Genomic DNA, 27,735 nt, shown 5'->3' with positions numbered 1-27,735 from the left:
TGGCAGGCCAGAGCAGCCACCACACTTCCCACAGCAAATCCACCATCAGGGACAACAGCCTTAGCAGAGCAAAGTCTGAGAGGAGTGATGCGGGGAGGGTGGAGAGGTGGCCTGGGAAATCTCAGGGGAATGGATTAGCCACAACCCTCAGATAAATACTGTAGGCTAGCCCTCTCTCCCCGGAGCAATGGGACCCCTTAGCCCTGCTCCTGGGGCCCGTATGGGGCTGCCCTCTGTTGGAGACAGCGGATAAGCTCCTTTCCAGGATGGTGTTGAAGCTCTCCTGCAGATGGGTCTGCTGGTCTACCAGCTGGTGGGGCAGGCCCTGGATCCACTGCAGCTGGGCCAGGCGGCAGTGCATCACCAAGTGCACGTGGTGCTTCTCCTTTCCTGCTCTTTGTAGCGCTCCTGAGCCTGCAGCTGCTGCACAGCTGGGTCACCAAGGGCAGAAGGGCATCTGGAGGGCCCTGGCCTCAAGGGGTCCCACAGGCAGGCTCAGGACTGCTGCTGGGGCTTTCGGTGCTCAGGGAGCTGCTGGCGTAGCCCTTGTCCTCCAGGGAGGAGCAGACTATGCTGACACCACTCAACTTCTCAAGCTCAGCTCCAGGGATTTCTGCCCCCTCTGGTGGGCTGCGCACCTTCCCCTAGGGAGTCCAGGGGCCTGGAAGACCTGGTTGTCAGAGGGCAACTCAGAGGAGCTCATCATCAGGATGGGCTCCACGTGGCCTGGCATTCCGTGCCAATTCTCGTTGGCATCTTTGGCACTCCCCATGAAGTTAGAGTTGCTGTCTGGTTGGAGCTCCGGCTGACATACTCCCGGTGGGCCCCCCAGGAACTGGACCCCCTCAGCCACCCCTGGCAGGCGAATATTTGGTGGCCTGGACGCGCCCGCAGCGGCGTGGCTGGCTCTGCTCCCGTAGACTCTGTGAGGGAACTTGTCCCTCAGGGCTGGCAGGGGGGTCAGGGGTTGGCCTGAGCAGCTTGGCCTTATGAGCCCCGCGGGCTGGGCGTGGGGTGCAGGGCTCCCAGACAGCGCAGCCAGCCCCAGGCCTGGACTCCGGAGTCGGGCGGCCTAGCTCTTCACTTTTTGACAGACATTTTTTTGTGATTATTTATTTGATTCCATTTTGTTGATTTCCCCGTTTATACTGTTTCAAAAGTTAATTGCTATTTATAATCTATTATTGCAGGAAGGTTTAGAAGAAATAACAGCACCATTCACTTTTAATTTATGAGTAGGTCTAATATTTTATACTTCAAGTGTTATTTTTTAATTTTTTTGTTTGTTTTTATTTTTTATTTTTTTAAAAGTGTTATTTTTTAATTACAAAGCAATGCCCATGCTGATTTCTTTACTGCATCATTATTGGATTATATTCTAGTATGTGACTATATAATTTGACTCCAAGATATCATTCTGAATTGTGGATAGGTGTGAGTTTGATGTAGGATTTTGTGTGTGTGTGTGTGTGTGTGTGTGTGTGTGTGTGTGTGTGAGTAAAGCCATAGAAGTTTATTAAGTGAAGATACAGAAAAAGCTCTCCAAAGTGAAAGGGGTCCTGACAGGGTTGCCCTGATGTAGAATTTTCTGATATAGACAAAATAATTTTGTTAATTTAATGATCTGTACTTTTTGTTTGTATAACCCATGGCATATATTCCCAATAAATTATTGCCTAGATGGGATCATATGCTTATAAATAATTTCTGTAACTTTTGAGAATAGCTTCAATGTTATAAAATTTAAGAATCTTCCAAGTTCCAAGAACTTCCTATTTTTTTACTAAAAATGAATAAAACTGGACTGGTTACTCATCTTTATTTAATATTTTGCCCTAAATGCAGAGTTCAGTAAAGAAAATCAGCTTTGGTCACATTGGAGAATTTATTGCTTTGACACAGATAAGGAACTTTGTGAACTTTATTTTCTCAGAGTACTTCAACAATTTAAGCCTATAAACATTGGATAAAGTTTATGCACTTTTGAAACTAAGTGAAGTTCATCTGACTGATTTCTACTTGAGCATATCTTAAGCTTTTTTTCCTGCTGTATGCCATAATCACAATAATTATTAAATGATATCCTTTTACCAATTATGTTTCTTAGTTTTTTTTTAATTTTAGACTCATGATTGCATTATTAAAAGAAATGCGTAGTTATTTCCATTTTGCATTATATTTACGTATTTGAAAGAAAAGGAGCCAGTGTTTATCTGAACTCCAAAATAAAGAACCTAAAGGTGTATGTTCCCACAAAACATCTTTAAGTTTGCGAACTTAAAATTATTGAATGTATTTATTTGAGGAGGTAAATCAATGAAAGTCAAAATTTGGGTAGTTTGGAACTATAACTATATAAATTATACATTTATATATACTATGTTTAAAAGGACAATCCCATATTTTATAGAATGTAAGTTGTTTTATTTTTAATATGAAGGTATCAGTTTAGCCATTTTTATTCAACTGTAATCATTCATGTGATTTAATTGTATGACTAACTTGAAATATTTTCTACTCTTTTGATTATTAATATTTCTTGAAATGAAATACATGGCTAAAACACATGTATCATTCTTAATGATTATTTGGGACCAAAGTCTTTTCTTGGGTAATGTCAAAATTTGGACAAGGCATAGTTTAGTAGTTTTAGAATTTAATTGAGGCTTTTTGGAATTTGAAGGAGTACAGGGAAGGGAGAAGAAAATTGGTGCAGGGAAGTGAGATAGAAATAACAATTGGTTCTATAATTAAATTTAACCCAAAGAGAATTGAGGGATCCAGATGATTTATTATAGGGAAAGTGTCTCTTATTTCCCTTTTTTCATCCTTTTTCATTGCTGTTGTGATTAAGTCAGGAAGTCAAGAAAAGGACCAAGACACTCAGGTCAATCACTTTTGTAGTGGAAACTTGAATCTAATACTATGAATCAAAGTGCTTAATGAAAACTTCAAAAATAATTATTTTAAGTTATTTTGAGGCATAGTGCTTTGTTGTAATTTTTTCAGTATAATACTCTCTAGAATCTTTCATAAATATATTATCTTTGTAACTGGGCTTTAGCTCCTTGTGGTCAAAGACTGTATCATCTCTGTGCATACAGCAGTGGCTTACTTACAGTTCCATAAATAAGTTATTTAAATGAAAATGTCTCAAGAGATAGCCAACTCAAAACTTAATTAATCCGAAATGATTTAGAAGTTGTAATCTGTTTTTTAGTATGTGTAAATGAAAAATGATACTAAAATGGAACATGCAAACAGAAGTTTGGTCATATGGAAACAAGAAAAGAATGACATTGGACATTAGGAATTTGCCAGAACATTTCCCCTGACATGACATTTTTGATGCGCTAGCAGAAAATGACCATTTCTAAAGCATAAGTAACAAAAGAGTAAATTTGTGGCAGTGTTTTATATTTAATAGGTGTTAACAGTGCCGTTAGAATATTCTCTTCAGCTCAGCTCATATTATAATCAGGTCACTAATAAATATCTATGTATTAACCATCACTATATCTTCATTTTTTAATTATAATCTATCATTGTGTGGAAGAAATATCTTTGAGTTTTAGGAACTTCAGCCCTATCACTATGCAAACATTCTTAGCAGGAGCAAAACTGTAAAAAAAGAAAATATATCCTCAGTCCGTAAGATTCCTATGCTATATCAACATAATAACAACAAAAAATAGAATTGATTTAAATAAATCAGTCAAAATGATTATTTGGATATTGTGTAACTACAGTTACAATTAATTTTATATCTGATCAAGCTACACACTCTAGATTTACAGCTTAAAAGCACTTAGCCATCCATTCCCATATAGAAATAGATTTTTAGTTCTGAATATATGGAATTTCCATGGGGAAAGGTACAATATCAAATTACTTTGAAATTATAATTAATATTAATATTAATTTATGAATCTTTCAAAATATTTCATGTGAGGGATGGGGTAGCTGGGTGATAGACATTGGGGAGGGTATGTGCTATGGTGAGCGCTGTGAATTGTGTAAGACTGTTGAATCACAGACCTGTACCTCTGAAACAAGTAATACACTCTATGTTAAAAAAAAAAAAAAAAAAGATAGTAGAAGGGAGAAATGAAGGGGTGGGGATAGGTCGGGGAGACGAACCATGAGAGACTGTGGACTCTGAGAAACAAACTGAGGGTTCTAGAGGGGAGGGGTGTGGGGGGATGGGTTAGCCTGGTGATAGGTATTAAAGAGGGCACGTACTGAATGGAGCACTGGGTGTTATACACGAACAATGAATCATGGAACACTACATCAAAAACTAATGATGTAATGTATGGTGATTAACAAAATAATAAAAAATATTTCATGTGAGAATACCACTGATTTCTCACTTTTAAAAAGCTGTCACATTTTTAAAATTTTAATAAATGCCTACAATGCCATACTCAAAACCTTAGAGCTAAATGTGTCTTGTAACGTAGATACTTTGGGACTCAAGAAAGGTAATAGGTACCTATATGTGTTATTTCATAGAATCTTCACAGGAGTATGGGGTAGCTTGTTAATCAAACACCTCAATATGTCTTCAGTAATACATAGAGACATTCACACTAAGTAGAATAAAGATTATAAAGAGCTTCCTATTATTTAGGTGAAATGTTGCTGATAACTGAGTTTGTGACAATCTTACAAGAAAGCTTTTCTTTTTCAGAGCTTTTTGGATTTGAAATTATAAAGCATCACAGATACATATTTAAAATAATTTCCCCTGCAGTTTTAAAAATCTGTAGATGCATATGTGAGTATGTGTGCCTATGTATGCGTTCTCTCTCTTCCTCACACACATACACATATGCACATGTACCCACACGCCTTGCGATAAGTAGTTTTTATGGAAGACAGCCAAGCTCGTTGATTTTATGTGTTGTGTGGCTGCTTTTGAACCTACAATGGCAGCGTTGAGTAGTTGTGACAGAAAATTATGGCAGCTACCAAAGCCAAAATACTGTATCTGTGCCTTTACAGAAAAAGTTTGCTGACCCCGGATATATGTGATATGTCCAGAGACTTCAGTTTTGTTCTTATTCTAAAGACATTAAGACTGCCATAAGTTAACATAACGTAGCATAATAAAAAAAAAAAAAGACTATAGAATATTGGAATACACAGATAAAAAAAGACTGCCATAAGTTGGTGATAACTGAGTTTTTAACGAATTAGAGTAAATTGATGAATGAATGAACTCTCACTGTCTTTACAGTATTTGGGGGGGTTTTTCACTTAAAATTTATAATCTAAATATAACAATAAGCTGTAATGGCTTAATTACACTTAAGCTTTTTCTTAGAAAATGAACAATGTTATTTTAGTTTCTGTAAGGTAATATAATTGTTTCCATTTGTAGTGCAGTTTTAAATTAAAATCTCTGAACAAACATATAGGCAAATCTTGAAATAGGAAAGTAGTACTATTACCTATGCAGATATTAATATTAGTTGTAGCAATAATAATATTCAGGCCATTATTATTTCAAAGGATGTTTAATAGTGATTTTTTGTTTGGTTTCAGTTTTTTTATTTTAAATTAGAAAGCCACACAAATTACTTGGTTTGCTAATTCTTGTTTTGACCTTAAGAAGTTCAGATGACTTAAATGGTAGAACTGAAAGTAGTTACATACAGGATTATACAGAGTGACACACAAGGAAACAAATTGCATATTGCAGATAAAAAAGTAAAAGGCTGGTAAAAAACAAACAAAGGAAATTGCTATTATGCTCATAGAGATGTGTAAGTATTGTAGAGGTCATAAAAGAGACACTTTGTGGTTATACACTGTATTTCAGAATGCTTCATAATGTTTTATAAAACTACATAGAACAGAGAATTTCAAAGAAATCCCCAGCTGTACACCACTGATACTAAAGCAAATGAAGCCTAGTGAGCCTGTACAGTTCCTTTCAAGGCCTATGGTTCTAATTCAACATTTATTACTAAGATGAAACTATTTCAGTGCCACTTAATCTCTACGAATTTTGGAATTTAAGGAAGTTAAAATCGTTAGAAAGTTATTTAAAAAGTAAGTAGTCCTGGGAAGACTTGATTTTTAAAATTCAAATTACCAGAATAGTCATGTCTGTTTGATGGAAAACTAACTTGTATATTTTATTGTGAGGAGAAATGGAAAAATGTAGATCTTAAAACTATTTGTAGGATTATTACTGGTAGTCTATCTGCTAATGGGGCTCTTAAAAAAATTACACAATTATATTTTCTTCAACAGCATGCTATCTGCCTGATTTGTTTATATCTGGTTTGTAAGAGTTACAGCATCTATACTTAAAAAAAAACTCCTAAAGCTCAACATTAATTTTTTTGCCTATATTCCTAATTTCATCCAGAATGAAAGCCAGCACTCTCTTTCCACATGCCTTCTTCATTTGTTTTCTCTAGCTCAGGTAAAAAGTGTCATCATTCAGCACTGCTCCTTTACCCTATCGTCTAAGCTCATATTCTATTGTCTAAAAATATTGTATTGTTTCATTCCAAAATGGCTCTCACATCTTCCTCCATTTGCATTGCCACTGCCTTCAGCTCAGGCTTTCCTTATCTTGACTAGACTTTGCAGTTATGGATTTCATCCTATATACTGACAGAAAGGGATCTTTCCAAATAGATGGGATTATGTCTGCCCCCTGGTTAGAGTCCTTCAGTGGCTCCCTGTTTGCCACTAGGAATCCACGCCATATATGGCCCTGCTTCCTGTCTCCCTCTCTCTTCATTTCCACTCCTTGCCTTCCATCCTCTGAACAACCCAACATAATATTCCAACCCTGTTTTACTAGCTATTTCGTGTTTCTTTATACCTCTCATATTTCTGTTGCCTTAGATGACTTTCCCTTCTTTCTTTTTTTGCCCAGATGAGCTCAACAGCATCCAACTGATATATCACATACCCCTAAATTCTCCTCAGCAGAGTTGCTCACTACCTTTCTGCGATTCTAACACTTTATCCTCTCTGTGTATCTCCTAGGATTCTATCTCATGGCTATTTGTTTACGAAAGCTGTGCCACTTTCCTCACTTCTTTTTATACTTAGTACCTGACATGGTATTTAGCACATTAGACATTACACTCAGTAAATGCTTTTTGAATGAATTGGGGCTTATTCCCCAAAAATTACTCTTATTTTTTTCCTCTATCACCTACAGAAGTTACTCAGTGATGATGGTCTCTAGATTTATTCATTTAATTGGCATTTAATGAGAGTGTACTCAGAGCCCTGCCCTAGTCATAGATGTCTCTGAGTCTCCTCTCTTGGAAGAGGGCCCTTGCTGAAAGAAAATTCTGACACTGCTTAGAAGATGAGTCCCGCTTATGAGTGTGATTACTTTTTTTTTTTAAGATTTATTTATTTATTATTTATTTATTTGAGAGAGAGTGTGTGTGAGCAGGGGGACAGGCAGAGGGAGAGAGAGAATCCTCAAGCAGACTCGTCTTCTGAGCATGGGGCTGGAAACTGGGCTAGATCCAAGGACCCCTGGGATCATGACCTGACCAAAACCAAGAGGTGGCCACTTAACCAACTGAGCCACTCTGGCGCCCCTATGCATGTGATTTCTTGCTTGGAGTATGATTTCTTGGTTGGACTATTATTCCTTGCTTATCACTCTAAGGCTTCACACCCTTTACCTCCCACTGTGAGGAACATCCTGCTAGGGATGCACTTTGCCTACACTATTTTAAAGCTGTGAAAGGCTTTTAACTTCAAATTCTACAGATACATAAAGTCAGACTCACAGAGAGACTAAGAAGAGTCTGACAGCTCTGTAGTAAAACAGCATCACTGTACCTTGCAGTATTCCTTGTATTAAGAAAGATAGCTTTGGGGCGCCTGGGTGGCCCAGTTGGTTAAGCGACTGCCTTCAGCTCAGGTCATGATCCTGGAATCCCGAGATGGAGTCCCACATCAGGCTCCCGGCTCAGCGGGGAGTCTGCTTCTCCCTCTGACCCTCCCCCCTCTCATGCTCTCTCTCTCTCTCATTCTCTCTCTCAAATAAATAAATAAAATCTTAAAAAAAAAAAAAAAGAAAGATAGCTTTGTCCTAAAGGTCAAACTTCTAACTTCATATTCATCTTACATTTTAGTGGGTTTTGGTGGGGTTTTGATTATTTTGTTGTTTATGGTGAGGAAGTGTCATTCTGAAAATAAAACTGACTTCTTACCCCTAGTAGGGGGGCACCTAAAAGAACTGCCAGTGTTTGGGATGATGGTTTACTTGGTTCTATTCATTCTTTGCTTCTTGCATCTGGACCACCTCAAATTTGTCCATCTAATTAATCTTCTCAAGTGCTTGTATGTTAACCACTCAGTTAGCTGACCTTATCTTTCAACAGTGCTGTTCATAATATATTCAAAAACTCTTCCTAGATAGTTTTCTTCACTGTCGAATACCTCCTTTACATACGGGCCCCCTTTGCTCACATATTTATTGTCTTCACTCCAGGTGTTAATTTTATACTGGTAACTTGTATGGTATAAAGTATTGGATTAGTATTCCTAGTCAGAATGTTTATTTTGGTGAATGTATATATGCTGATGAAAATATTCTATTAACTGACCAATGCTTCTAACTAGATTTTTGATGGCGAGGCAAATGTGTACAGCTCCTTTGGGGGCTACTTCTCAGTTGACAGGGCGGGATAAGTGATAATGGAATAGGAATACTAAGGCTTAGCATCATTTCCCCCATTTTATAACTTGCAAATTCTTTCTCTTTCAAAAACATTTACAATTTTACCGCTTTCGATCTTTATCTTTGAATTTTATGATAGCCCTCATTCCCGCTTTCAAACACCACCTATTCTACTCATGCATCTCCCAAACAATAAAGGTCTTTCAGATTTTTCCTTTGTTCCCTTCTCCCTCTGTGCTTTTGCTGAAGATAGTGCTTTTTGTCCCCATGTCTGACCAACATATACTACCTTCTCCAAGAAAACTCAAAATCATCCCAGTTGGAATTAACCATTATGACCTTTCTCATAGAGACATATTGCCATCCTATTCATATTTAATTATTTATATAGCTCTGCAGCAAACATCAAATGACCTTTCAAGTTAGGTGACTTGAATTCGGGTTCCAATTCTACCACTTACTGAATGATACCTCTTGGCCTAGTCACTGAATCTTAATTTTTTCTATCATATGAGGTAATAATAACTAACTCAAAGAGTTATTAAGAGAACCAAATGAGATAGCATACATAAAAATGATTTGTAAATGAAAAAGCCCCAGGTAAATGTTAGATAATCTTAGATTTGAATTAAAACATGGAGCACATAGGAAGGTGTAGATAATGTCTTACCCATTACTATAAATTCCTCAGTGCTAACACTGTACTTTGCTTATATGAGTAGATGCCAAATGAGTTGATTTGATCATGAATTTCTTGCCAGATACAAAAAGGATAAAATCAACCTGTTTGAAATACGCACTTATAAAATATTTGCCTTATGCTTATATAGCTTGAGTATTTATAGCATCACTAGATAAATGTGGCTTTCTTGAGCTTATGATTAAAGTTAATACAAAACCATGTTTATTGCTACATCTTAAACCTTCAGATATGGAGACTTCTTTATTTAGAAAGTGTGCAAGAATAGAATATCATCAGACATTGCTTGTATTTTTAGTATTTCTAATAAAAAACAGTGGAATTTGCGTACTTGTTTTAATAAATACTTTTGTTAACACCTAGAAATACTTCCAACCAAAGTGATTGTGTAATATTTGAAAGTTGATAAGTCTTCCAGAATTGCCCCTGCTTGTGTTCTCATTGTCAAGGTTAGATTTTTTTTTTCTTTTTAAGGAGAATCCATTAGTTCATTCTGTTTAAAACTAATTAGGCAAAACACACTAATAAAGGGGTGTGGATCTATGAAGTTGAAATCACAATGGCCATACTGTTTGCAAATTGCAATTTTGCTATCCTTGTTAATTGTCATGTCTTTTGAACAAAACATTGATGGAACATTTGTTTATATTTTCTGTATGGTACAATTTGTAAAAATTATGAACATTCTTGTTACATAGGAGTTTTTTAGAAGTTCATTTAAAATATCAGTCTGAGAAATTAATGCAATTGCATGTTTTTCCTAATTTTTACTTTAAGTTGTTATGTATTTAAAAAATTCTAGGGCGCCTGGGTGGCTCAGTTGGTTAAGCGACTGCCTTCGGCTCAGGTCATGATCCTGGAGTCCCAGGATCGAGTCCCACATCGGACTCCCTGCTCAGCAGGGGGTCTGCTTCTCCCTCTGACCCTCTTCCCTCTCATGCTCTCTGTCTCCCATTCTCTCTCCCTCAAATAAATAAGTAAAATCTTAAAAAAAAAAATAAAATAAGTAAATAAAAAAATAAAAAATTCTAATACACGGAATAAATATATGGTAATTCTTTATATAGTCATCCTTTATTTAGCCTGCAAGTCTAAAATCTAAATTGATATGGAGTACGAGTCATAATTACGGTTCTTTTGCTATGCATAGTCCTTTGGCCTTTTCCTTAGTTTTTCTTTGTCAGAATTTCAAATAGTTGAGTAGCCAACAGGTGATAAATGTCCCATTAATCTTTTTGACTCTCTAGCTCCTGAGCATGAGAATTGCTGATCAATTACAGCAATTGTCTCTTAAATGAGCTTTTCACATCTGCCTCTTATTTCATTAGTTAACTGTCTGCCCAAAGATCTGATAAGATGGAATACTAGTGCCTTTTTACAGCTTTTTCTGTCATGTGTACAATAAGGATAGGGTCGTTAGCAGGGTGGGCACAAAAGGGTATTTATCCACTACCTACAATAAATATACATGCTAGAGCCTAGAAGGCATTTGAGACTATTTATTGAAATCACCTTAAGAAGAAAAAACTGGTTTCACTTCAACTTTCCGTTTAGCAACAACTAATGTAAGACCATGGCATTTCTTGCTATCCAGTGCTTTTACTGATTACTTTTGTCCTCACTGAAAAGAAAAAACAAACATTAATTTTCTTAAAAAGTGAAAAATTTTAAAACTCTTTTTTACGTTAGTAAGCATCATGATTTTATACTCTCAACCTGAGATTGTTCTTAATCCTTAGTTACATCTTCCTCCATTGTTGGCACTTTAAGAAAAACTACCAACCATGATCTGCTTTCTTGCTTTCTTATTACATGTTATTCAGCAGTCATCCTTTAGATTGGGAAATGTCTTGATGAATAATTAAGGTTTAAACTGTTTATAGGAAGAATATTTTCTTATCTGTAGTATGGGTATAATAATAGTATGTAACGGAGTAGAAATAAGAATTAAATGACACTATGAATATAAGGCACTTAACACAGTGCCTAGCACACAGTAAGTGAACAGTGAGTAGTAGCCATTATTATGTACAAATTACAACATTTCATTCTTTTCTCTTCTGATGGCTGTTCAGAGACTTTGGAAACAGAACAGTGGAAGATTTTATAAACATTGTTTAACATATTAATTGTGTGTGAAATTCATTTTTTCATATTTTAAAAACATTTAACAACTGACAACCTATGGGGAGTTATTTATTTGTAAATTATTTTAATTTTGTTTTTTAGAAGAAAATTTAGGAAGATCTTCACTGATTATTGCTCCTTACTCCAGGAGATAATCACATAGGGAATGTAATTGGATTAAAAGTAGCTCTAACAAGCTCACCAATTCCGATAACTACCTTCCACTATTTATATATAAGAAATGCCTTGACCAAATAAATAACCCAAGCATAAAGTCAGTTTTTAGTATGTTTTCTACATCTTCTTGAATATCTGAATATTTTGAAATTAATGCCATAAAAAATATGTGTTAGTGAATGTTTCCATTTGTTTTATTTTAGGAGTTCTATTTTAAAGAAAGTTTTTGTAAATTAAAATTACATAATGAATTAACTTGGAATGATGATTTCTACCATGGTAATTTCATTTTGTTCAACCTTTCTTTGTTGCAGGCCTCGTTTGTATGAAATCTAGCACGTCTGTGGTTGAGCTTGTTATGCTGCTTTGTTCTCAGGTAGGAAATCTCTTTCACTGGATTACATTAAACTACATGAGGTTTTTTTTTTCTTGTCATTAGCAGTAGGATGCATGTGCATATATATATGTATATGTTTATATATTTTTAAAACTTCCATTTCTTATCCCATCGATGAAGAAAATAATTTAAGATATATTTTTATGCAGATGATCATACCATGTAAATATTGATTCAGTCTCCCTCTCCCTTCTTCCACTCTCTTTAGCTGTCTTATTCTTGCCCACCTTTCTATCCTTCTATTGTCCCCTATTTGCAAAAAATATATATATATCTCTATGTGTGTGTGCATATATATATATGTAAAATCTCTTATAGATCTTTTGATACCCTTCTTTACATTCTACCTTTTAAAAATGGTACAGTAGAATTTATAATTCTGACATTTATTATTACATGTTTTCTTCTATTAGATTACAGATAATGAAAACAAAGTCTTCTTCATGCAATAGCCGTAATATAAAATATAGCTCATTAGTGAGTGGTCTTTGATACAATACCTTGTTGCTTTCTTTTTTTAATGTAATTTGTATATTTTAGTGTAAATTCTAAAAATCTGCTTGTGCTGTTTATCTTTAATAATCAGATTATTTAAATAGAATTTGTAGTCGTTGGGTATTCTTTCTTCTTAGCAGTTACAAGAAACTAAAAATATATATATAACATTTTTCTGATAACTGAAATTAGGGACCCAGTGGTCTTTCTTCTTGCCAGCTCTGTCAAGTCCCCTAATGATCCTGATTTTCATATAAGTACTAAATATTTTGTAATGTGAGAACAAGAAAGACAGGTTATATATGTTTATAATAAGTAGTTATTACATTTATTCGTAGTTTCCTCAATAGAAAAATACATATAAACTGTTTCTAGTTACTGACCTTGAGGTCTGCCCAAAGCCGCAGCTAACTCCCAAATAAACAATATGGCTTCAATTGATCCTTTAAAATATTAGCAAACACAAAACAACCAAAACTTACCTATTGATTTCCAGTCTTCAGGTTTACTTTCTTCAAGAATATATTCATAGGGAAACCATTAGGTCCATTCCCTCCTTTTCAGCCGGGAAGAATATGAAGAATATTAATAAGGAAGAAGTTAAAGAAAACAGCATCCCTGGCAGGAGTTCATCTGCAGGGCGTTTGAGAATTGTTACCTAATGCCAGAGTCCTGAGTTCAAGAGACATTCTGAGAGATCTGTTGGGCCTTTTAGGTTCTTGGTGATGCACATTTATTTAATAAAAAAATGCTTTTGTGGAGAAAAAATTCCTTCTTCTTTAGCTCAGGGTTTTACTGCAGTTCTGAGAAATAAAGAAGAATGTAGCATTAGGGTCTAGTGTCTTTGATGGCCTCATCATCTAATCATAGGTTTAACATTACTCATTTGCTGGCTCCAGGAATTCCTGCCATTAAGGGCCCTAGAGATGAAACTTTGCCTCAGATATTGATTGAAAGGAAGAGTGAGAAATTTCAGCACTCTATGCAGTGCACTTTCTTTCAGTGTTTCGGCAAAGCAATATTATAAACATGTCTCTCGGTTTGATTTTTAAGTTGAATTTTTTAAATAATTCAGAGTGTATTTAAATATACAGTGGTTATATAGTGGTTAATTGATTAAATATACCTCATTTAAGTGACTACAAAATGTACATTTGTAAAAAATAGTTCCAGTTGTTTTGCTATTTTGTTAAACACTGAAGTGTTGCTTTCCACAAAATATTTTTAAAGATATAACTGAGTAATAATCTTTCTTTAATACAGTTCAAGTGGGAGGAATTTATTATTCTACTGTGAAATTAGCTTATAAAACCATCTTTGACAATCATTAATTATTCCATGGTTATATAAAATCTTGGTTTTACGGACCCACAAAAAAATACACATGCCTTTAAAATTTCTTAAAATAATCTGTCATTTTTCTCTACCACTCAAATTCAAGATGATCTATATCCTATTTTCATCCATTAGCAGGACAACCGTAGCAGTAGCAGACTTCTGATAAAGAAAAATAAATAAAGTTAATGATGCTGTGGAGCTTGCTTGGCCTAGCACTCTCCAAAGCTGGGTTCTCTTGTACAGGCCTTAATGCATCTCTTGGACAATGGAGCCGATCCCAGGAGAATTAGCAAAGTTTGTAGGGCTGTCTGTGCCAAGGCACAAGGCAATCCTGAGGAATCCTTAAAGCTACAGAGTTCTGAGTTGTCCTTTTGTTTTATCGTACAGTCAGCTTTTTGTAAATATTTATAGCTCTATGTTGTTATGATTTATTATAATATTTTGATTATATTATTAAAATTCCAATGTAAATGGAATTTTCCAGTTTATTTATTTACTTAAAATGTGTTTTTCTTTTTCCAAATTTAAATAAACTATTGAAGGATGAAATTTTGTTTGGAGAGACTAGGTAGCTAGGGGTTGAAAATGAAAAAAAATGCAACTTTTCTCTTAATATTTGTTTTTCATTTGCTACAATACATTAGATGCTTTTATTTTTATGCTTTTCATTTCGGAAATTTCATGTTAACGACTATTATTAAGGATATCAGTTTTTCTTCCCTTCTTATCTGAGCTCCTGAATAAACTTACTATTGCCACTGGTTTGTGTGCAAAATATGGTCTAAATTTACATGAGATCATATTACAAGTGTCTGAAGGTACTTGTCAAGGATAATTCATTTCATATGGACAGCCTTTTAAACTCCAAGGGACATGCCATCCAGTCTACCCCCCAGTGGAATTTTAGGTCTCTGTAGAGAACATATTTTAAGTTTTAAGAAGCTATTAGCATTATCATTATATTGCATTTATTGCTCCAGAAATACCCAAAATATTTTTACTGTATTTTGGATACTTTTCTTCTCCATGCAGATCTTACGACACAAAAATAAATCTTAAGAATTAACTATTAATTCTTCTTCCATTTAAATTTGTATTAAACTTGTACTTAGTATCTTTTTAAAAAAATGGTTTCTTGTCATTTGGATGTAAAATGAACAGAAATAAATTAAAATTAGTAAAATAATTAATATATACTGTTTTAACAAAATCATTGCTTAATCAGTTAAGTGCAGTGTCTCCTACAGAGTTCTTCACGTATCACAGGTCTGATACTTTCTTCTGTCAACCTTTTTTTTCTTTTTTTTATGTTTTGCAATCAGATTTGGTTGAGGTGCTTTATGTTATTCTATATGTGTGCCTTATTTTTCCATTACATTATTCTGAGTGTATTATGTTCTTTGATGAATAGCAGATTTAGTTTTCAAGTAAACTTTTTTAGGTACTATAATAGTTTCTAATTATTTCCAGATTTTTTTTTTTAGGAAGTCTCCATCAGAGGTACTCCAGGAAAAATTGAGTGATGTTATCCCACAGGATTTCTTTAAGTTTTCCTAAGTAAAGCTTAGCAGATGTCACTTGGATTTTTCTGTGCCTTATCTGTCAATAGAAAATGTTTTATAAATTGAGAAACTTTTATGTAAAACGTAATGTCTCTCAATATTCAAGTACTTTCTGACTTGAAGTACTGATTAAGCAAAAGGTATGCTTAATAAATCATTTTTATTCTCATTGGAAACCCCAAAATGTATAAGTAACATAAAATAGAAGTCAGCCTTCCAAGTGTCTTTAGGATTTGTGTATGAAGTTACTAACATGAATTATTTTGTGGTTTTGTTTGCCTTTATTTTTTTTCTAAATACTTCATATACTTAAGTAAAAAGGACTTTATTGACTTCACTGATGTAATCAAGGCTCTGACCCAGGACTTCTAAACACAGCACTTAAAAAAGAACCACAACTGAAGAACAGTCTCCTTCTTCAAATGATTTGGACTTTGAACTTTTAAATTTTTCATTTGTTCTCCAATTTGATAGTTTATTCAGATGGTACAAAGGAAAAAGCCATACTTTTCTTCTAACTATAATAAACCAAAAGAGGGAGGTAAAAAAAAAAAAAAAACATAGATGAATATGGAGACCTAGTAATGCATACTCATTCATGAGTACCAAGTATTGAAAAAAATTTGGGTGTGTATAGTGAGATTATAAGTGTAAGAAAACTAGAGATGGACTAGACTTTTTAAAAGCATCTTTGGAAATATGAAATCCTAGTTATCTGATGAAATTATGTCACATTTATTTAGTAACTGCTCTTTTATATTAGCATTGCGATGGTTATTGAAGATTTATTGATAACGTTCTTTCATTTCTAAAAGGAGTCTGGTGTTATCTGTGAAACTTTCCTGTTACATAGCTGAATTTGAAATCAATGACAAAAGAAATGTGACATGATATTTTAAGTTGAATATAATCAAATACTACATATGGATCAAAAAATTGGTCCTATGAAGCAACAATAAGACTTTTGTGGAAAGCTTTATTGAGATAGACGAAAGATGGACCCATTGCAGTTAATGGACTTTCCACACAGCGTAAGCAAGGAAGAAGATTCAGGCTGGGGAAACTGAGCAAAGGTCTGGAGAGAAACAAACCTGTGACATAGGTAGAGTAGTGTCTAGATTCATTTAAAGCACACCAGAAATTACGTAACCATGCAATATATTTATATGAGTTTAATTTGTGATGTGGGAAGTTAACTCATTTCCAGGCAGTATATGAAACAATATTTCCTTAGGGGTATTTTTTAATATAAATATTGTAGTATGTTAATAGCATAGAATTGAGGTTGATAACAAATTTCTAACTTGTGATTAGCATTGGTTCGTTCCTGGTGTTTGCTTTCACAAGTTCTGCCTCTGTTTTTAGAAGTAATAAAGCCACTGTTTCATTCCTGAATATCTAATAAATCCCTGCCTTTTTCTCTGGACAATGCCTGACCCCAACTTTTATCTCTGGTATAATGTCATCTCAAAGTTAAAGGGGCACATTAGGCATTTAAAGTTTTTTGGAATTGTTATGAATATATCATCTTTCTTACCATAAAGGTTGTAATATGTCTTAAATATAAATAGAAGTTTAGTAGGAAATGGAAAATATAGTGATGCATAAAGATTACTGTCATCTTGGGTTATAATAAAATTATTAGAAAATATGGAGAAAATATATAGTAAAAATATAGACATTTTGAAGGAAAAAGAAAGACCATATAAGTATGAAATAATCAGAAAATTTCCATTGTATGTGTCTTGGGGAGAATGCCTACTGCACAATTGCAACAGGAGGGCAGACTCAACTATCTGTTTACCCAATTATTTATGACATCTCTCAATGAAAATTTAATCAAAGATTTAAAGAACATACAATTCAAATTACTTTTGATTATTTCCATGTGGTCTTTCATTATTGATTTCTTTTATTTCAACTCCTAGAGAAGTTAGGGAGTATAATAAATTTTGAGTCAATCACTTTTATATTACAGAATATTTATTTTCTAAGCTACCTATACTATATGTGATACTCAAACATGATATAACACTTTCATCCTTGTATATTAATTAATTCATATCCAACCCCAATTGTAAACAGAAGAAAAATGATGATGAACAGGAAGTTCTGAGCTTATCTGTATGTAAATGGTAAAATATGAGAAACAATAGTCCTTTTCTCCTGTCTGAATTCTTATAATTTTACTAAAATTGAGACAAAAAGAAATCAGTAAGCCTTGGCCACCTGTAGAATAATCCTTAAGAGCTATAATTTCTGTAGCAGAGGAGAAAGAATGTAGCATATTCTGAGGTAAACCCATTTCCCTGGGTGACTGAGAGACCACCTCTCTGACCCAAAACCCCTTACCATACTTTGCCACAATATCCACCCCTTTGCTCTCTATTTTGGCATGTTTGTTTTCTGCCATGTCTATTTTTCTGTTTACATTATATAAATTCTTCAGGCATATTACCACAGCTTTGAAGAATAACAAAAACAATGTGTATGCATTTCACAGCCCTACCACTATTATACATTTTCTTGCTTTTTGGTGTTGTTTTTTTGTTTTTTTTTTTACTTTCATCCTGTGTATATTTCAACATACTTTATTTTTAAAGCTATTGTGTGATTAGTAATTTTTGGTGTCCTCTTTTTCTTCCATTGTTTAAATAAGTGTAGACTCACAATAAGTTGCAAAAATAGTGCATAGAGTTCCATGTGTCACCGCATTATTTTACTGTTTCACTGTTACATGCATTCATTTGTGTGAGTATATAGATCACAGCAATTTCGTTCCTTATACTGATGTAACCGCTACCATTACCAAAATATAGAATTGTTATTATTACCTCATATCTTCTCAATTATTTCCAAAATCTTTTCTTTCATAAAGCTTTTCTCATTTATGATTATGTGGTTCTAATCACTCCATCATTCCCCTTAGCACTTGATATACATATATTTATATAGTAAATATTGGTACCTGTTTACATGTTTTAATTGGATGCTCTTACATGTGACACAGGCATGATTGTCTTTGTCCATTTAATTGGAATTCCCTTTAGGATAAGCATCATGTCCAGTATTTCCTCTCTTTTGGAAGCATTCCATTCAGCCAGTGGAGAAAATTAGTTATGTATAGTGTCATCAGTATATTAATATTTGTGGAAAGTATTTTAAATTACAGAATATCTATTTCAAACTATTCAAAAGGAAAGACTTCTTAAGGATGATGCAGAGCCTTAAAGTCTTCCAAGGTTACTTTATGGATGTTATCCATTTCAGTTACACTACAAATTTCACCATAACAAAGTTCATTTTATTTTTCCATTCACCATTATGCCATCCACACCTAACAAACTGTCCAACACATAGTATATATATTTATTATTACTTATTAAGCTAATACGTGACTAAAGAGAAAACACAGTCCCCAGGATGATTTGATATACATACTTATATTTTGGTAAAACATATATAACATAAAGTGTGCTTTTCAGCCATTTTTAAGTGTGCATTTCAGTGGCATTAACTATATTCACAGTGCTGTGTAGCCATTACCATTATTTATTTCCAAGAATTTTCAACACCCCAAACAAAAACTCTGTACCCACTATGCAGTAATTCCCCATATCTCTTTCCCCCAGACTCTGGTACCTCTAATCCACTTTTTATCTCATTGATTTGCCTATTCTCAATATTTTATAGTGGAATTTTATTTGTCCTTTGTGTCTAGTTTATTTCACTCAACATAATGTTTTCAGGGTTCATCCATGTTATAACATGTATCAGAATTTCATTTTTTGATGGTTGAATGATGTTCCATTCTATGTACAGTACCCACATTTTGTTTATCCATTAATCTTTTGATGGACACATGGGTTGTTTACCCCATCTTACTGTTGTGAATAATGCTGCTATATTAGTATTGGTCTACAAGTATCTATTTGAGTTTCTATTTTCAGTTCTTTTAAGCATATACCTAGGAGTAGAATTGTTGAGGTACGTGATAATTCTGTTTAGCATTTTGAGAAACTTCCAATTTTCCATGATGGCAGCACATTTTACATTGGAATGTACAAGGGTTCCAATATCTCCATATCTGCTCCAACCCTTGTTATTTTCTCTTTTTTGTCGTTGTTGTTTTAATATGTTATTCTTGTTTTAATTATGGTCATCCTAGTGAGTGGGAAGTGGTATTTCATTGTGGTTTTGATTTTCATTTCCCTAGTGACTAATGATGTTGAGCATCTTTGCATGCATCTGTTGGCGAATTGTGTATCCTCTTTGGAGAAATGTCTATTCACATCCTTTTCCATTTTCTAATTGAGTTTTTTATTGTTGAGTTTTATGTGTTTTTTATTCTGGATATAAAATCCTTATCAAGTATATGATTTGCAAATATTTTCTCCTGTAGGTTATTCTCATTCTCTTTATAGTGATTTTTGACACACAAAATTTTATGTTTCAGTGATGTCCAGTTTGTTTATTTTTGTTGTTATTGTTGCTTATACTTTTGGTATCATATTTTTTAACCCATGGCCAAATCCGAGGTCATGCAAATTTTCCACTGTATTTTCTTCTAATAGTTTTAGTTCCTAAATTTGGGTTTTTTATCCATTTGAGTTGCTTTTTATATATGTTGTGAGGAGGGATCTAAATTCATTCTTTTGGATATGGATATCCAGTTTTCCCAGCACCATTTGTTGAAGAGACCATTCTCTTTCCATTGAATGGTCTTGGTACCCGTGTTGAAAATCATTTAAGCGTATATGCCCAAGATGATATCTAATTCAAGAGTAGTTCCTGTACACTAAAAGAAAAACAACTTTAGAATAGTAGAAGGTTAAATAAAATTTGCCCTTACCTCATATTTTCATTACCCAGGAGTGGTAACAATTGATCATTGAATGAATATTCTTTCAAACTACATTTCTACATGTAAATGCAAAGTTATTTCTTCTTTTATTATTAGTATAAGCAGAAATTGTTCTTATAGCAGCAATTGTTTACAAATTGCTTTCCCAATTGGTACTCTAGAGCAGCATTGTCTGAAAAAATGAAATGTTGAGTCATGTACAATTGGAATTTTCTAATTACCACATTTAAAAAGGTAAAAATGAAACAGGTGAAATTAATTTTAATAATATATTTTGTTTAACCTAAGTATCACTTCAACATGTGATCAATATAAAAATAATTGAGATTTTATATGCCTGTTTTTTATACTAAGTCTTTCAAATTGGATAGATGTGTGTGAAGACAAACACACACACTTGTGGACTCTTTTATTGTTTTAAATTGGTTTGATGACCTTGTTACTAGCCTATATTAATTATAATGACAAGCAAAATTTTACTCACAAGTAACAGTTACTTGAGGGAACCAACTTTACAAGTCATTGTTCAGAAGTCCAAACACCACACAAGTTTATCAATTATTTAAAATTAATCAGGTATACACTTTATATTTAGAACCCATATCAATTCCTACTAGCTGCATTTCAAGTACTTGTAATAGCCACATGTGAGTAATAGTTGCTATCTTGGTCACCACAGCTCTCCCTTTCATATATGAATATCTGTGCTTTTCTTTGTTTAATATTAATATAGTCCCAAAGTAGAACAAGCTGTTCCAGGATCCCAGAATACTGTAGGTGTCCAAGCAAAAATCAGCTAATTAATTGTGCGTCAAAGATTCTTGCAGTGGGCTAAAAATGATGAGATCTAAGTTTCTACAACACTAACATTCTTATACTGGCTTATACACCTATTGCTACATGATTATTCATGAATAAATATAAAATATTTAATATAACTGTACATAATTCTGCTTTATGCCAACGAAGCACACCAAGGTCTTAGCATTCAGGATTTAACACTGAAAGTTTCTTCTGTTCATAAGTGGTAACATAGATAACTGGAATAGTGTGATTTATTATTTTACCATGGCATGAATTGAAATCATGTGTGCTACAAATTCAGCATGTGGCAATGAATTAGCCTAAGCAGCAACAAAGCATCAACAGCTCAAAGCAGCATGGTTGTTTTTTATTTATTCTTGAAAATAAGGCAGTTTTTATAATGATCTTTTGTTGTGGGATATAGTATAAGTCTAGGTGGTAGTCTCAAAACATGACTAAGTACAAAGGCCTTAGGGTGTACATCTTGAGAATTATCAAATGTCTATTGTATCATTAGGTTATATATGAACAGTGTTTGAGAAGCTATTCTTGCATAGTAGCTTGGTAATACCCAGCACTTTTATGCCATAGTTGAATACAGTCTGGAGCTCTTATGCTAATGGTATAATTTCCTTTATATTTTACCATATACTTTTCTGAAGTTATAATGTTTTGAGAATTAATCTACTGATACACTAATTCTTAGCTCTAGAAAAATATGACACTCAAAGATCATGAAAAAAGTGATATTAACAGTACAGTGCAACTTAAGAGAAAATAGTACATCAGTCATGACTCAGACATGTGGTAAGCTCTCAGGAAATGAATTTTGTTGAACAAAAGTAAATACCTTTTTCATGATAATTCATGGAAATTAAAGAAAGACAGTCCTTGTTCTTTCATTGATTGCAGACCAGTATAGGATTTTGTTTTATTGTCAAGTTTTAAAAGTTATTGTTCTATCAAACTGATGTTCTTCAAAACCACATTAGCACTAAATCTTAAACTGCATATTTAAATGTATTAAACCCTAATATTTTTTTAAAGATTTTATTTATTTGACAGAAAGAGACACAGCGAGAGAGGGAACACAAACAGGGGGAGTGGGAGAGGGAGAAGCAGGCCTCCCGCCGAGCAGGGAGCCCGGTGTGGGACTGGATCCCATGACCCTGAGATCATGGCCTGAGCTGAAGGCAGATGCCCAATGACTGAGCCACCCAGGTGCCCCAAACCCTAATATTTTAAATGTTGCATATTTGTTTTTAGTTTTTAATTTAAATTTTTATTTTTTTTTAATTAAAAAGGCACAAATCTGAAGGTTTATTTTTAAAAATCCTATTCTCAGGGTACCCGATGGCTCAGTTAGTTAAGCATCTGCCTTCAGCTCAGGTCATGATCCCAGGGTCCTGGAATGGAGCCCCGCTTTGGGCTCCCTGCTCAGCAGGGAGTCTGCTTCTCCCTCTCCCTCTGCAGCTCCCCCTGCTTGTGCTCTCGCTCTCTCTGTCAAATAAATAAATAAAACCTTCAAAAAAAATTAAAAAAAAATCCTATCCTAGCTTTTACTGTTTTCCTACCTAAAGAGAAAATATGAAATATTTCCTCTATTTTTATATTTAATAAAGGTTTCATTTCTTGATGTTTTTCTGATCATTTCCAGTAGCAGATGTTTTCTTACCAAGGAAGAAGTATCCTCAATTTGTTTATTATATATATTCACAGTTATAGAAAAAACTGTTTAAAAAATATCTCGTAAAACAACCTAGATTGTTTTTCATTAGAAATACAAGTATATGTGTGTATATATATGTATACACATATACATATATATACATATATACACACACATAAGAATATTTGTAATAAAAAGTTGTGTTAAAAGTATTTACATAATTTAGTGATCTCTTAGGATCCAGGGAAACCTTTTTATATGATACACCAACTTTTAGTAACCAACTAGATGTATTTCCATATTACCTAATGGTTTTTCTGTGGTTGACATTCATATCAATAATCTCTTTAAGATTAATTATTCACTTCTTATATCCACTTTTACCTATAATGCTTTTAGTAAGATCACAAAAATAAGCAATGAAAATGAAAACAAATGATACACTGAATACTTGCATGTTTATTTTCATTAGTTTATTTTTGTATACATTGAAAACATGACTTATGTCTGGTTTTCTCTATATATAGTATATTTTTACTTCAGTCCTTATACTTACTAATTTCTCTAACTTACTGCAGAGAATTAATAAGCATGCCAGTTATAATGAACATTCACTAGAAAAATTTTTGAGGCACTTGCCAACTTTTAATGGCCATTAATGATAAGTAGACATTAAGGATATAGCAAGTAAAAAATCAGTTCTGGAGTTCCTGAAGACAAGATCTCAATTTAACCTCTCTTTTTTACCTTGAAATATTTTCTATATTTTCAAAGATTTTGAGATGGATTGAGTCTCTAAGGACATTAAGTTGGTTTACCTAATTGTATACAAAGCCAAAGGGAATGAGAAATATGCATTGAGCTGAAATAGATGGGAAAAAAAAATTATGTCCTGTGTCTGAGATTTCCACTAGGTCATCTAACTACCATGAAGTGATTATTGAAGAGAACATAGGGATTTCATTGTCATCCTTCTGGAACCTATTTGTCTTCAAAGTGTTTAGTTTCAAAGGATCCTTAACTTGATATCCAATTCTCTGAAAAAGTCCTTCATCTTGAGGAAATTTTATGCATCCAAACAGAAGAGTTAAAAAATTATGACAAAACTGTCTAAAGACTGGGCAGATCTCTGCAGGCACTCAAACCCAGTTTAGTATGTTTCCAATGAAGACAAAAATTTGATGCCTACTTTTAATTTACACCTTCTCTTTTTTTTCAGTAGTTGAATGAGTGCATGTCTGTGTGCGTGTGTGTGTGCGTGTGTGTGTTTTCTTAAATGGCAGAAGACGTTCTGGAATGATTTGTAGACACAATTTTAAAGTACACTTTTTTTCCTGTCATTGCCAAAAGATTGTCTTCATGACAATAAGTTATTATCCCTTTTGTACATTCTCATGTATCCATTTCCCTTGTTTTAAGTAATTTCTCTAAGTCTGCATGTCAGAGAGAATTGTTAGAAAGCTAAGATAGTAATTAAAGTATCTTCCCTGTCCAGCTATATCTCATTTATCAACTCTCAACGTAGTTTATATGTCCGTAACCACAACACTTAGTTCCTTTCTATGCTAAGTACTTTTCTTGTCATTCTTTCAATATTTTACCTAATTATTCTTTAGAAACTCATAGAATTGGTTACATAGTAATGTACATTTAAGAAACACTTTTTGGTGTGTCTGGGTGGCTGAGACAGTTAAGTGTCCAACTCTTGGTTTTGGCTCAGGTCATGATCTCAGGGCCATGAGATTGAGCCCCTCATCAGGCTTCTTGCTCAGCGTGGAGTCTGCCTGGGATTCTCTATCCCTCTTCCTCTCTCTCTCAATTTCTTTCTCTCTCTCTCAATAAATAAATCTTTAACAAAACCCACTTTTTGAAATGCAAAATCAAATGTGCATCAACATAAAGGTATATGATCATCGCCTAGCATCATTCGTTACTCACATTTTTTTACAGTCACTATAAGTTAACGCTTTCAGTCTTACAAAAATACCATTTGTGGGAATGAAATGCCGTGTCAGTTGAAAAGGACCTTTGTAATGGTGTTATTTTAGAGATGTGGATACTTCAATGATTATGGTGTAAATTATGATGTAATTATGATGCAATAATATACTATTTTACAGACTAGTAGAAGGAAATTTAAATAATTGAACAACTTGAAGGAAAATATATACATCACCTCATGATTAAATTACTCTCTGCTTGCAAGTTAAGCACTTTGAGGTTTTTATGTGTGCAGTCTTGTTCTAAGAGGAAGATGACCTAAGTCAGTGGTTGTCAACACTGACTTTACATCAAAATAATTTGGGAACCTTTCAATACCAATGCCTGGGCCCTATCCTTAGAGATTATTCTGTTATGATTGGTACTTTTTAACAACTCCCCTGTTGATTCTTTTGTTCAACCAGATTGAGAACCATAAATTTAAGTGATACCCTTGATTTGGGAGGATTAAATTCAGTTCAACAACAAAAATACATTGATTTTGTACAGTATGCCAGACACTTGCTACTTAGTAGGTATGCACAGTTAAATAAAACAAGATTCTTCCTGGGACGCCTGGGTGGCTCAGTTGATTAAGCGTCTGCCCTGGGCTCAGCTCATGACCCCAGTGTCCTGGGATCGAGTCCCGCATCAGGCTCCTTGCTCAGCAGGGACCCTGCTTCTCCCTCTGCCTGTGCACGCTCTCTCTCTCTCTGACAAATAAATAAATAAAATCTTAAAAAAAAAAAAACAAGATCCTTCCTTTCGTTAACGAATTTATGATCTAGTGGGGAGACATGTGTGAGTAAATCACTACAAATTATAAGTAATTATATTTCAGATGGAATATTTTCCAATTAACGAAAGTATTAATCATTGAGAAAATAATGATCTAGGATTGATCCCATTTCGCATTTCCAAGGTTTTAAAATAATCATTTATTTTTACACACTTTAAGATTTATTGCTTTGTCAGGGCACCTGGATGGTTCAGTCAGTTAAGCTTCTGCCTTCAGCTCAGGTCATGATCCCAGGATCCTGGGATCAAGTCGTGTGCCAGGCTTCCTGATCAGTGGGGAGCCTGCTTCTCCCTCTCCCTCTACCCCTCACCCCACTCACTGCTTGTGCTCTCTCTCTGTCTCAAATAAATAAATAAAACCTTAAGAAAAAGGTTTATTGTTTTGCCAACATAAACTATTGTTACAAGTTATGCTTTTCCTATAGGATACTTTTTCCTTCACATTCCAGTTTTTTCTTTGCACTTCTATGTTTTTGTTTACTATTCAGTACTGGGTACCATATTTTACTGAGTTTGGAATTTTAAAATGAAGTTGCCCAAATAATTATTGGTGCTTTTACAACTGTCATTCAGAAATTATTAAGTAAGCTTTAAAAATACATTCAATCCTGACATTTTCTGAGAGGGAAAATATACTTCATCTTGTGAGGAATATTTGTTATCCTCTTTTCTCTCTCTCATTTAGTTTTCTTTTTAAGTGGTTGAAAGAAAAAATTCTGTGTTTTCCTCATTGCCTATGGAATCTGTTTGTTTAAAATTCACCAAAACCAGGAGAGACTGAAGTCTCATGCTAAATTCCAGACAACCACTGATGCAAACATGTTTAAAATTTCTAGTTTTAGTACTATTTGTATGGCTTAGGTCATTATTTCTCCAACTCTTCTATTGAAGCAGCCCCTTGGGATGCAGCATAGTTGGGAGGAGTGGAAAGGGTAACATAACTGTACCCCATGCAACCCACTGGAAGCACAAACATTATATGTTCTTCTGTTTTAGAATTCATATTCATATTATTCCTATATTACTCATAATTTTGAATTAAATTACTTGACTTTTTTTTCCCCTCAGATGCCAGAGAGATTACTGTGTATATCCTGGGACTTAGTTTATCTCCTGCCTCGGACTTTTATATTTCCTACCACAATCTGAAAATTGAAAACCTTAAACCCTCTTAAAGAAAGACAATTGGTAACATTTTTGTGACCTCACAAATTGTTAATATTAGTTAATATGGTTAACAGAAATTGACTTGATAAATTGAAATTACGTAAATTGGTTATGATAGTTACTGAGGAATTTTGAAAGCCTTTAGAACTTGAATTATACTCTTCTAACATTGGATGGAATCCACTTTGACCCTTACTTAGGTCAAAGCCTGCAGAATTACTCTTTATTCCCATTCATAACATGTTAATGTATGACCCAGTAGTCTTCTACAGTAGGGAAGAAAATACTCAAATTTGGCTAGCAAATAATAGACCCTAAAAAAAAGATAATAGGGAATATAGTATTTCTTAAATTTTATTCATAGGATTTTTTTTCTTTGTTTTCCATCCAATGTCACTAAACTAATAGAATTGACCTCTCATTGCCTTAATGCTGTAGTATAGTCATTGTAGAAATTAGATCATTTATTTCTTCTGGCCCATTAGTTACTATAAATGAATAAAATGTGGCTCCTCCTTCAAAGATGCAGTACCTAAGATCTAATCATATAAGGTGCACATAAAACATATAAAGAGTAAATTGGGGTTTAGAGACATACAGAAAAATACTTTTAAGCTAGCTAGTGTTGAACTCCATATTGGAAATTTGGTATCTCAGTTTATGTTGTTTTAAAATTGTGTCACATAACTATATGGTATCTACTTACATCTGAGGGAAGAAAAGCAGGATAATCAGAAGTGACAGAAGAGCAAGATAGAGCCTATTATGTGAGCTCTGAATTAGGTAAGAATTTTGAGAAAAGAGCAACTCTCCCTTCAGCCTTTCTGAGGAAGAAGTTGAACTCAAATAACAAAGCCTGTCAATAGCATTGCATTGTCATCAAACAAACTCGGGAATTATATTGCCTGCTTATAAAATATAAAAACAAAAACAAAAAAAACAAAAACAAAAAAAAAATAAAAAAAAATAAAATATAAAAA

General features: G+C 33.9%; 1 protein-coding gene and 1 pseudogene across 10 annotated transcripts in view; one reads left to right on the top strand and one right to left on the bottom strand.

Annotated features, from left to right (window-relative positions):
* The window catches only part of NBEA (neurobeachin), a 686,692-nt gene that overhangs the window by 328,633 nt on the left and 330,324 nt on the right, over positions 1-27,735 (top strand). For all 10 annotated transcript variants that reach the window (XM_073894686.1, XM_073894682.1, XM_073894681.1 and 7 more), the window contains one exon: positions 11,996-12,057. In XM_073894686.1, the coding sequence (XP_073750787.1) occupies positions 11,996-12,057 (62 nt within the window). The remainder of the gene's footprint in view (positions 1-11,995; positions 12,058-27,735) is intronic.
* Positions 198-8,823, bottom strand: LOC112826583 (UPF0500 protein C1orf216-like; annotated as a pseudogene).

This window comes from Callorhinus ursinus, unplaced genomic scaffold (assembly GCF_003265705.2).
Source record: "Callorhinus ursinus isolate GAN/ISIS: 27379988/994484 unplaced genomic scaffold, GSC_fseal_2.0 scaffold7, whole genome shotgun sequence".
Lineage (NCBI taxonomy): Eukaryota > Metazoa > Chordata > Mammalia > Carnivora > Otariidae > Callorhinus > Callorhinus ursinus.
The sequence above is the reverse complement of the archived record's forward strand: the minus strand, read 5'-3'. Positions and strand labels throughout refer to the sequence as shown.